This window comes from Lonchura striata, chromosome Z (genome assembly GCF_050655825.1).
Source record: "Lonchura striata isolate lonStrDom1 chromosome Z, ASM5065582v1, whole genome shotgun sequence".
NCBI lineage: Eukaryota > Metazoa > Chordata > Aves > Passeriformes > Estrildidae > Lonchura > Lonchura striata.
In genome coordinates this window covers 52,372,960-52,385,398 of record NC_140740.1, presented here as the reverse complement: position 1 = coordinate 52,385,398, position 12,439 = coordinate 52,372,960, and the positions used below count along the sequence as shown (strand labels likewise).

Here is a 12,439-nt window from a genome sequence, read left to right as displayed (position 1 = left end):
CTCTATCTTATTATGTTTCAATTAAAAAGGACAGTTCCATTTCAATCAGACTCTTTTTGTTTCAGTACATAAGTTGTATAGCAGAGATAGCAGTGATGCAATAGACACGCAAGAGAATTATATATTCTCACTTTATTACTAAATACTCATTTTTTAGTAAGAAAAACATGACAGTATTTGATCCATACTGATAGTCTTTGAAAACAAAAGTTACTTAAAAAAGGGCTCACTTTAAAACCAGGCCTTTATCACGGAAGTGAGGCATGTGCTCACCAGATGTAATTCATTAATTATGTTTTCATGTAGATGCAACCTCAAAATATGACAACTTACCTAGAAGAAAGCAAATTAGCATTTTCCACATAAAACATACCTGGAATAAGTGCTGTAGTGATGATAATGTCAACATCTTGGCACTGTTTGGCAAAGAGTTTCATTTCAGCTTCAATAAATTCTTTGGACATTTCTTTAGCATAACCACCTTGTCCCTCTCCAGATTCCTTTAAGTCTACTTCCAAAGGCTCAGCACCAAGAGACTTGAACTGTTCCAGGGCTGCAGCTCTAGAAAAAGAAAATTGTGAAAGAAAAATCACAACTTTAAAAATGCATCATGACTTTACTAGTGGTTTTAGTAGCAATCTTCAGACAAGAGATGTAAAACTTACTCTAGTATTAAGGAGACCATAACAAAAGTCTACAGCTTTCTGTATTTAGTGCAAAAAAATAATTGTATTGACAAGTTTAGGTTCCAGTCAGATTTGAATAAGGAATGAAGGCAATCTATGGTTTCCTGTATAGTCAGTAGAGTTGCTTCAAGAAAAACCTCAAAGACAAGGCTTCGTTGATTAACTCTCCTCATGCATTTCCGTTGGTAAACCCACAGCCCAAACTAAGGTGCCTAAAATGGAAGATAAGCACAGAACCCGTGACCTTGTCTTTAAACAGTGAGATGGGAAGTACTAGTAAGTCTTATTTTCACGGGGAAAACTACCAGGGGGTGGGTGTTTGTGGCTTGTTAATATTCTGTAAAATACTTTGCATCATATGATATCACATTAAACAAAGAGACTAAATTTCAGTGTTAGGTGAACAGCAACAACATAAAGAGAATTAAACATAAATGTTCTTTAATCTCAAGATAAAGGTATCCAGTGTGCTTAAGAAAGGAATTAAAATTAAAATGGAAAAGTTTTAGACAGATTTTTAAAATAATAAAAAATTAAGGACTAATGATGGCATAAAAATGGTAGGAAGTGAATTATGACTCAGTGTAGTACAAATTATTTCACTCTAATACAACCATAAACAACTTATTCTTCAAGTAATTTTAGATTGATATTACAATTTTCACACCATTACCTAGTATCAAATCCACGAACCACTGCACCCATTGATTTTGCTGCTCCTGCAGAAGCCAGGCCAGCAACCCCTCCTCCAATGATCAGCACCTAAAATGATAAATCTCATTAGCCAGACATTTAAACAAGATACCTTAGGATAAAACCAAATAAAACCAAATTTAATTGGGCAGAGTTGCCCCATACATCCAACAGTTTAAAAGCTGTACCTCCTAATTACATATATTTAAGAGCCAACTCTTCTGTAGCTGACAGTTTATCTAAGTAAACACATGTTTTCTCCTTGATTTATCTTCCTTTTTCTTCCCTAATTCTACTTTCATTTCTCTTCACCCCAATCCATCTGTAATTCCAATCAAGTAAATTCTTTCCATTGCATTCCTCAATGCACCAGAAATACCAGAAATATCAATGCACCAGAAATATCTCTGAATTTTCTTAACTGCTTCCTTACCTTCTCCTATTTTGGAAAGAAAACATAAATCCAACTCCTTATAGCTAATCTGATGTTTAAAACTAAGCAAACTTAAATAAAACTCAAATTATTCTATTATTACCAGAACAGATGTGAACAAAAGGCTCCATGAGAACAATTACACTGATTGCTGAAGTCTCTATAAACAGCCCAAAGGCAGGAAAAAAGCCTTTTAACATAGTTTCAGCAACAACTACCTTTGCTCAGAAATTCACATATTCTTTTGCCACACAGTGTGTTTAATTGCACATACCTTTGCTGGAGGAACTTTACCAGCAGCTGTGATTTGACCCGTGAAAAATCGACCGAAGTGATTTGCTGCCAGGACCACAGCCTTGTAACTGTCAATCAAGGATGAACACACATCAGTGTTTTCTCTAATTCAGTAAACTCCATTAATTACATCAATCTAAAAGGTGAATATTTGACCAGAATATGCGCAGGATAAAGCAAGCTTAGTATTTTATCATTGAACACAATTTAATAGTCTTTATTCATATTTCTATGGAGATGTCTGACAATATTTGATCTTTTGTAACTGCCATGGCAATTGCATTCACACTGAGTGTTCTCTGGGTTAGTTAGCTCTTAACAACACCAGATCTCCATGACAGACAATCTGTATTCAAGATAAGTTAGATCAGAGCAAAAAGGTAGTAGACAAAATAGTCAAGGAATTAAAAGAATTGTGTCCAATTTTATTTATTTTAAAAGCATTGCTCTGATCTGCTGTAAAACTAACCATAAAATACTTTAACACCACCCTGCTTGAAACAGTTCTATGAAAATCGAGATGTAGAATAATTTTAAATATACCTAATATCAAAGCACATAATTTTAAACCAGATATACTTAATTAAGCCAAAAAAAAAAAAATCATACCCAGCAATATTGGCCATGGAGCTAAGTGCATCGTATCCCTGAGCAATGGTGACCCGTGGAACCTGATCCATAGCCAAGACAGTAGCTTTTTTTTCTGCAAGTTTTTTCAGGAGGTCTGGATTTTGTGCTGGGTAGATAAAACTAATCAGGGTTGCTGCTGTCTTGAAAAGATCTACCTCATGTACACCTAGAGATGAGTTATATATAGGAGCTCTCACCTGAAAAAAGACAAAAGTTTCCAAGTTAATCAGAGGAGAGAAACCAGAACACATTCCGCTTCCTTTCTCTCAGGTTGCATTCTGTTCATTCCCATCCAAAAGGTATGGAAAGAAGAATGTATATCAAAGACTATTTACACAACTGAACTGAGTAACTGCACTTCTCAGCTGCAGTCCACATCATGGAATTAGCTCTAGGTGGATTGGTGATAGGGCAAAAACTGTCAGCGCACACCTTCACAAATATCTCATGACTTCCAACTAGCAGTCATTTGCTTTTACAACAGACAGCTACTCTCAAACCCAAAATTTTTAAGCAAAATGATTACTTAACAGATATGACAATTAAGCTCTACAAAATAAAAATCACTAATGAGGTTATGAGTGCATGACTACATACAGAGCATTTCATGCCAGATGTCCAGCAGACACTGATCTTCATCTATATTCACTTCTGAGTTTCTCACTTTTCTCCAAACAGAAACCTACTTAAAAGAGTGGTTCACAAAGTAGCTCATAGAAATTCTGTGTTCAATGCTGATAGGATAATTTTAAACAGAGCAATTGAAGGAAGCCTCAATAAGGTAAAGGTCTTTTTTTTTTCCTTTCAGGACTCTGCACAACTTAATACCTCTCAAGTAAGAGTGTTTTTAAATCTTTTTTTAAATTTTTAAACACATCTTTGCTGTGGAATTCAGAGAAGGTACACAATAATATTTTCTAAATCCCAACCACTCTATTTAAAGAGTAACTAGAGTTATATGTTACCAATTTTGGATAAAAGATTTCTTAGAGTAGGGATCTCATCTGATTAGATTCCAGAACTAGTCTACCTCACTCTAGAAAACACAACAACTCTTAGTTAAAAACTCGCTAGAGATACTATCCACATTTTTTTCAATACTGTAATTTATTTTTTTAGGGTACCTAATGTACTTTTTTTTAGTGTAGCTTTCTTTTAGTGAGCTATTAAAAAAAAAAAAACAACAAAACTTGAATCAGAAATCAAAATGAAAAACACTAATTTAAAGGACCTTGCTTACTGAACTTTCCGCAGATTATCAGAAAAAAATTACCTATACATTTCTCCAAAAACAATGTAATAGGAAATATACTAATAAAGCAATTACTTTCACAATCAAATCAGAAGCCAGGGCTTCCTTCGTCCCCTGGATCTTTGCTCCAACTTCTCTGTAATGGTCATCGGAAAATTTAGAAGCTTCTCCAGCACCAGATTCCACCACAACACTGAAGCCTTGCTTAACCAAGGCTTGAACTCCAGCTGGCGACAGAGCCACTCTCTTCTCATTTTCAAATATCTCCTTGGGGACACCCACAGTCAGTTGTTTATAAGGAATTCCTGTAAGAGTGGCAGATAAGACAGATTAGTTGTACTAAACATTAATTAACTGGCATAACGGACACTCTTCACTGTTGTACAGATACATGCAGACACATGTCAGAGTTAGCAATTTTCCCTCCTAAGGGAGGAGGAAGCAGAATGCTATTTTCTAGGAACATCATTTACATTTCCTTAAATTACACCATCTTCCTAGAGATCCTTGTTCTCTCAGCGATCAGCAGGTGAGCACAATCAGCCACACAAGCAGTAACAAGTGTTTGGTGCAGTTCATACTCATTGTTGTTACACAGTTCTAATTTTGTAACTGGCATTCTGATTTACACAATACCTGGTGTACTGGTGTTAAAACATTCTGCCTCAGGACAGAATTTAAATCACTTTCTAGTCACTTCCAGGTTATTGTGAAGAAAGAAATAAATGAGCTTGAACAGTGGAACTGCATTTTAACTGAATATGTTTGTAATACATTACAAATTATGCCAAATCACTGTTATTGAATGCTACATGCACACCACAAAGTACACTGAAAGGCATAACTACATCAATAAGCTACTCTAAGAGCTGCCAAAGAAATGAAAAATGTGAATTCAGAAGTAGTTGAAACAGAATATCCAGCTACTAGTTTCTTCAAAAATATTTCTCTTCAGAGTTATTCCTTTTTCTTAACTTGTTAAAAGTTCCACTAAGTAACACCATGAAACTGCTGAAGCTGAAATTTATGTTTTAGTTAAAGTTTTCAAATTACAAACATCTAACCTTATTGAGTACCATCTGGGGGCTTTCAGTCTCATATCTGGGAGGTAAACTTCTCTGATCCAAACAAGTGTTCAAATACATTATTTATGAATATACAGGCTCAAGCAGAATAATCATACAAAAAACTATTACATTGCTTCAATTACACTGATAGCATGCAGTCCAACACAGAGGCTGAATCCTATACCAGATTTCACTGACATCTATCCAGAATTTAAACCTGGATTGTGACATTACTATGCATGACATTCACAACACATAAATATTAATGAACTATAATTTGAGCAGTCTAAGCAGCCACTCATATTAATGATCAAGCAACAACAACAGCAACAACAAAAACCCCACCAAAGAAACTCCAAACCTAAAGAAAGGGGAGAAAGTGGATGAGAGGTTTGTTTAAAATCACAAATCTCTTTGAAATTGTCCAACAACACTATGCATGGTGCTACAAAAAAATTGTACCAGGCAAAGAACATAAATTTTAGGAAAGCCTCCTTTTGAATTTCAGATAGAAACAAGAAAAAAAAAACAAAAAACAAACAAAAAAAAAAACCCTAAAAACATACTACAATAGAAGAGCATTGAGGAACTAAATTTAGATTTAAAATATCGAAATTATTTATCTGTGAAATTGAACCTGGACTGCAATGTGCCTCAAGTTGACAATCTGAAAATGTTTTTCGTTAGAAATTTTCAAGGTATTGTCAACTTACTATGTTCTGAAAAAACAGTACAGAGTTGCTAAAACTGGTACTTAAATACCTACTTATACTTCTCAGCCTACTAACACATAAAAAAAAAAAAAAACACATCCAACAAGACAGAATGAAAGCTCACCATACAAAAAAGTTCATTACTTCTAATTGCTGCAGCAGGGGCGGTTTTACTGAGACACAGGTGCTTCAGGTTGGATACCAGGAAGAACTTCTTCACTGAAAGGATGGTTAAGCACCGGAATGTGTTGCTAAAGGGAAGTGGTCAAGTCACCATCCCTGGAAGTGCTCAAGAAATTACTGGATGTGGCACTTAGTGCTATGGCTTAATTGACAAAAGGGTTTTCAGTCAAAGGTTGGACTTGATCTTAGGGGTCTTCTCCAAACTCAATGATTCTATGATTCTAATTACTTCTACTTTTTTTTTTTTTTAGCTTTGCCTTTGGAATTTGACTAGTAAAATAGTAACGAATAGTTTGAAGACAGAAGTATTTTGATGTTTTTTTATGTTGGAGAACATTTTAAAAATTTTAATCACAAGACAACACTCCAATTCAGAAAAACATACATTCATAGAACATAAAGTCGAAACAGAAGCAAAAATGCACATCTAAAACAACAGACCCACAAAGGTAACAGAAATTTGCAATGGTTTGTTCCGCCAGCATACACTAAATCTAAACATCACCGTGCAGCTCAGGCCATACCCACCACAACAGCACTGAACATTGTTACCAGCTGTGGTAACTTGCTGTCACTCAAATTACCCTTCTCATTTGAAGAGACTTTTCTCCTCATCTCTTCAAATTACTACACAATAAAGTCCTGCTTCTGATTTTCACTAAATCAACTTGGTGGAAATGAGCTCTCTTGTCTTTTAGAAGCAGGAATGAAACCTAGAAGATTGAAATTTGTTAGGACAACAGAGACCGATCAGAATTTCAGAGAGGAAGTAGCTCTAGGGTAGGATAGGATGTAAAACACTTTTCAAAAAACACTAAGAAAAGTTAAGAACTAAAGTCCTACCTTCCCTTTCTCATTTTGGCAGTTTTTGTAGGACAAAAATACCAAAGGGGAAGAAAGGAGGGAGAAGTATTGCAGAAAATAGGGGAAAGGAAAAACAAGAGGAAAATTGGGAGGAAAATAGGGAGGGGAAAGAAGGAGAAAACAGGGGAAGGAATAAATTATAGCATAAAGGAAATAGATAACTGCAAATTTAAAGGCACAAAAACATTTGGCTAAAGCTTTTCTTTTTCTCAAGCAAATATTTTTGCTCCTAAAGCTCAAATGGGAAAAGATGCTTCTAATTTCCTTTCGCTAATTTGCTTCTGTGTGGAGTATCAGAATAGAAGCGTAAATGGCTAGGAGTAAAAAAACAGAAATATACATTCACTAGATGCCAGGTATGTTTCCTCATTCCTCACCTGTTCTTTATTGGTACATCTTGCATGCAATAAAAATTAGTACAACTTTTTCAAATAGCAAGTATTTGCACCTCATTTAGTAAACAGAATGATCACAGACCAGCACTGAGGAACATGATCTTCTCCAGAGCTTTGGGAGATCAAATTCAAGATAAATATTCAACAAGTCTCATTTGTCTCACCTACTTTTCTTCTCTGTCCCACTACCAGAACTCCAGCAATCCATAAATACAAAAGCAAATTAATACATAAGCAAACTGTCAGTTTGCCAGGTTTTAGCCAGAGGACATTTTTTAAGTAGACTGCCCTGAGCTTCCACATGATTCAGCACCAAAATGGAGCAGATATTTACAGCTCAAAAACAAAGATCTATCTTAAAACTGCAGTACAGGTCTTGGGGAGAAAAGGTTAAAAAGCAGGACACTGGCACAGAGGATTGCAAAGCTCCCTTTCAGCTGGAAATAACTCTTGATAAGCCTATGTGAACAGCAGGTCTGTCATGATTTACTGGTGCCTGTGTCTCCACTTGTTTTCCTCTGCCTGCTTATTTTCCTCTGCCCGGGTGCTGCTTCAGCAACACCTCGTTAGTGAAGTAATGGATTCTAGACACGACTTTGTGACTGTCCTACCTGTCTGTGCTGACATGCATACCAGTGTATGATCAATACTCTACCTGGTGGAAGTTTTGTAATTAACACAAATTTGGTTTGCTGGATTCAGCAATTCCATCTAAGTCAATAGTTTTGAAAGGCTGAAATCTCAGATTATAAACTTAGGACCTTGGTTTAGGTTTTATTTTGAGGAAGCTCATGCTATCGCTGCCAGGGGTTTAAAGTTATATGAGAGTGTGAAGCCTACAAGTTGTCCCTCTAATCCTTCATGCCAGATAATCTCTTTAAGTACTGCCTTGAGTATGATTTAGTGACTTACTACTTTACAACATCATGGACATCTTCCAAATACTGAGTGATATACACACGCCTGAAGCATCTTTTTGACTTGTGAAGTTTTTTAATATATTGAGTAGAAGGTACACAGTACTTAGATTCTGACACTATCAGAAGTAGACTCATTAAATTTCATAGGTCTTAGAATGGAATATACATTCCATTGAAACCCTCTGGCATATACATAACTTAGAACCTCTAAAAACTATGAAGAAGCCACTCTCTCATTCCCTTACCACAATCCTAACTGTGTAATATTCAAACTTCAAGTAAACAAAACTATAATTGTGACTTTCTCCATGTAACTTCTATATACAAGAATCTTAGAGAAGATTCTAAGTCAAAACTATAGCAGAAAATACAGTTTTTTGATGTCCTTAACCTGACTTTTGAGAAGTAGTCTGCAACAAAACAGTATCAACCAATAGGAACTGACTTAAGGAAAAGATAAAGGAGAAGTTTTGACTATATGCCATTGTGTTCTGAGATTGAAAACAGGATGCCTATTTTTTATGTTTCTCTAATAACCTTTAAACAAACCATCTCACCTGTTCTGAAGATGAGGACATATTCCGAAGAACAGCAATATGATGTTGGCAAAAAGAAAACAAATGGTACAGAAGATTAAATGAACACCCAATCCCTCCTATTACATAAATAAGGAATTTTAAAAAATAAAACTGAAATTAAAGGATAATATTTCTTGTTTATAAATAAAATAAAGCTTATTTTTAATTAGAGAACTAATTAAAAATGAACTGTTATAGGTTTAGGAAAAAAACACAGGAAATTTTAAGAAATAAGCCTCAAAATAAAAAGGATATTTAAAATTCCAAAATAGAGAGGGGTAAAAGTCACAGAGCTATAGGACAAACTAATCTGGAACTATACTGGGAAGCTCAGTCAGTCACTCCATTTGCACCTTCCCAGGGCTTCAGAAAGTTTTGTACCTGTTTCTGAAGTAGCTGGTCCTACTACTACTGGCACAGATCATAGGAATACTTGTTTACACCTGTATGAAAGTTCCTATGTTTCTATTAAGCAAGTAGCAGCATAATAGCTGGCAGTAAGAAAATTATCCATGCTCCAAGTTCACTTTTCAGCTGACTCCGTATCCCATATTTCTTGTCCTCAAGCAGCAGTTATGTTCTTGTTCATATCATAGCCTGGAGTGAAAGCTAACCTTTCCTAACAAGGAAAGTAGTAACTATGGCCTTCAGAAGAATCACTGTGACACTAGTCTTTTCAGAAAACTTCCTCTTCTTAGTAATGCAGCGATTTTGCCAAGTGTTACAAAAATCAAAGCTAATTTCTGAAAGACTAAAATACAGTTACTTTGAATTTGTTACATTTTGATTCAAGAGCGCTTAAAAAATAAATATAAGAAATAGCCCTGCTTCTAATTTGTCAATAAATTTCTGTTTTCTCCTTGATTTGTCCTCTACTGAATGACAAATCACATGTTACTAAAGCATACTACAAGGACAGCTTAATTATCAACCAAAAGACTACCAAACTTGTAATTCTCCATATTAAATAACTGCATTTCACGAATACTAGTAGTCCTTAAATAAAGACTTACAACAGATTTGACAGGCAGCACTGAGCATTTAAACATATGACACTAATCAGAATTCTCCATCCTTGTGGGAAAATTTTTCAAAAGTTATTCTTAAAAATGAGAAAATTCACACATACACAGAATAGCATACCAGTTTCAATAAAACAAGAGATTATTTAGGTTTTTGATTAAATTTGTGGTCAAAGCCAAATACAAAATTGATTCCAAACTCGAACAAGGACACTTACCTGGGATATTTGAGAAAGAACTTTGTACCTAGTTTCTTATGTTCCAGTTTATCCTCCCAGCCAAGGGACAATCTGCCATATGAAGACTGACAGATGTCTCTTTCATTCAGATATTTAACATGGGAAAAAAGTTGAGAACATCTCAAATCTATCAAAATAATTCTGGTTTCAGCACACAATTGTGCTACAGATTTACCCTCATGACATTTCTTCAGAAGTTCCAAAATCTTCAGTCACCAAGTTGAAAGGACCACAAAATGCACCATTCATTGTTAGTACTGCCACAAATTCTACACAACATAGGCTTCTCTGAGCTACTATATGCTACTTATGTATCCCATGTTTTCATAATCAGATACTTCTGTTTTCCCCCAGCACTAATTTCCTTATACTCTCAAGTACCTAATGCAGTTACCTACTGTTTACATTTGGAAGAACCAAATATCATGTGTGCAACCAGTCCAACTCTCCACAATAATCTTCTGCAGATGATGATCCTGCATCTGCACAGAAGCAGGGTATCTAAATTCCAAGGGAGACATGAGCCATGCAGTAATAATGGTCAAAAATAGCATTAAACCTGCATTAGGTATTCTTCAGTCTCCCTTTCAACTGTCAGGTTATATACAGTATAGAACAGAGAAAAAAATTGTCAGTTCTGATCTTCACATACCAGGTTCATACTAGAAACTGGAAACAAGGGTGCCCCCTTTCCCAGGTTCTTTTTCCTGAAAATACCTGAATTTGTCCACTATCTGCTGAAATGCAATTTGTGCAAATACACTAACAAACCCTTCACATGAAGACACAGATCAAAGTTTTTCAAAGCGATGCAATGTAAGTATTTCCTAAAAAAAGTTAAGAGATTTTTTTTTAGGATGGGATAATAATGTCTACATATGTTAGCATATGCTGTCTTTGCGAGGTCTGTATTTTCTCTCACATGCACACAAAGAGCTGCACTACCAAAACAAATGGGGAACTCGGGAATTTAACTAAGAAAAGCATTTATTTAAACACTTCCTTCAAGCAAGGGAAGAATTAGCAGGAGATCAAATCCTCTAACCACAAAAACTATGTGGATCTAAAGTATTCATAATAAACACAAACACCTTCTGCATAAGTCCTATAAAGCCAGTCTAAAATTGTGCTGCAACTGACTAAAGTACACTGTTGACATGCTTTAAGTGTTCTTTCTATTTTAAGTCTTTTCTGTACTAATGCAGATCTGAAAAAAAGGAAAAAAAAAAAAAAAAGAAACCATTTAAATTAATGTTTAAAATAAAGGACTGCTTACAGTACTTTAATCAATTTACCTGGCTTTGGAGCTGCCTGAGACCCAAGCACCTGGTGGGTTCTAAACATTCGCAAGCCCAGCACTTTCGTGGCACGTGCCTTTGGTGGGAACACATTGCCAAAAACAGGAGCCGAGCATCCACTCACAGCAACACGCAGAAGGCTCGCCATTGCACCCAGACCTCACAACAAATTCCTTGCCACGTATGGAACCCCTACAGCAAATGTGAAAACAAATCAAGAGTTATTAATGGCACTGGACAGAAGGCATGTAAACGTTGCAGGTTTAGAACCAGTCAACTGCCAGTAGCCACGAGACAATCATTCCTCACCGCCTTTATCTCTCAGGCTAGAAAAAGAACTTTTTTTTTTTCCCAAATTAAGTAAGACAGCTCTTAACCAAAGCAACTGGCGTGACCAGCCGAACTGGGGATCGCATTTCTGCGACTCAGGGCCATTTTCCCTTTACACCGTTGTTTTAAAACGGTAACTGTGGTATGGGAAAACCGCGGTGCCCCAAAGCACCAAACAAAGGACTCCAATCCGTGACACAGCTTCCTCGGGAGTCACCCTGGGTGGGAGACAGCTTGCAGGCGCCCAGGAGGCTCAGCAGAGCACTCGGGGCGGGACACGCTGGGAAGCGGGCAGGGAAGCCGGGAATGTGCTCTTCGCCCGGGATCCCGCCGGGCCCCCGCGGCAGCGGCCCCTTCTCTCTCCTGTCGCTATTTACAGCCCGAATGACCTTGGGCGGGCGGCTCGTCCCCTGCTATGCACTGTCCCCGCTCGGGGCGCCCCGCAGCCACCACCTCCCCGCTCCCCGCTCCCGCGGGCCCCTGCTCAGGCCACCTGCCCCTCCCGCACGCCCGTCCCGCCACGCTCCCTGCCTCTCCCTCCCTGCCCCCCGGCAGCGTGGCACCGCTGTCTTCTCCCCACCAGCGGTTGCCCCCACACGCACCAGGAGAACGAGGCGGTGCCGGCGCAGCCCCTCAGGACGCGGCGCATACGCCCCGCGCGGAGCCCCGCACACGCTCCTCCCTCAGCTCCGCACAGAGCCGCGCTCCCCGGGCGTCCGCGGGGAGCTCGGCACGCAGCCCCGCACGGCACCGCCGCAGCCCCGCACGGCACCGCCGCCGCGGCTCCGACCGACCTTGGGGCGGGGCCGGCGGGCCCGCGCCGCCAACCCGGAAGGACTGAG

The 12,439-nt window shown here is 37.9% G+C and overlaps 1 protein-coding gene across 2 annotated transcripts in view; it reads right to left on the bottom strand.

The window, feature by feature from the left end:
* NNT (nicotinamide nucleotide transhydrogenase) overlaps nt 1-12,429 on the bottom strand; it is a 43,065-nt gene extending 30,636 nt beyond the window's left edge. The window contains exons 1-7 of one of the 2 annotated variants that reach the window (XM_021553866.4): nt 12,200-12,429; nt 11,265-11,459; nt 4,064-4,293; nt 2,716-2,933; nt 2,087-2,174; nt 1,360-1,448; nt 374-561 (exon numbers count right to left, since the gene is read on the bottom strand). In XM_021553866.4, the coding sequence (XP_021409541.2) occupies nt 374-561; nt 1,360-1,448; nt 2,087-2,174; nt 2,716-2,933; nt 4,064-4,293; nt 11,265-11,415 (964 nt within the window). In that variant the 5' untranslated portion in view covers nt 11,416-11,459; nt 12,200-12,429. Of the gene's footprint in view, nt 1-373; nt 562-1,359; nt 1,449-2,086; nt 2,175-2,715; nt 2,934-4,063; nt 4,294-6,535; nt 6,665-11,264; nt 11,460-12,199 lie in introns of those variants that run through there. The other variant, XM_085568106.1, reaches the window with a different exon arrangement.
* Between the last annotated feature and the right edge of the window lie 10 nt (nt 12,430-12,439).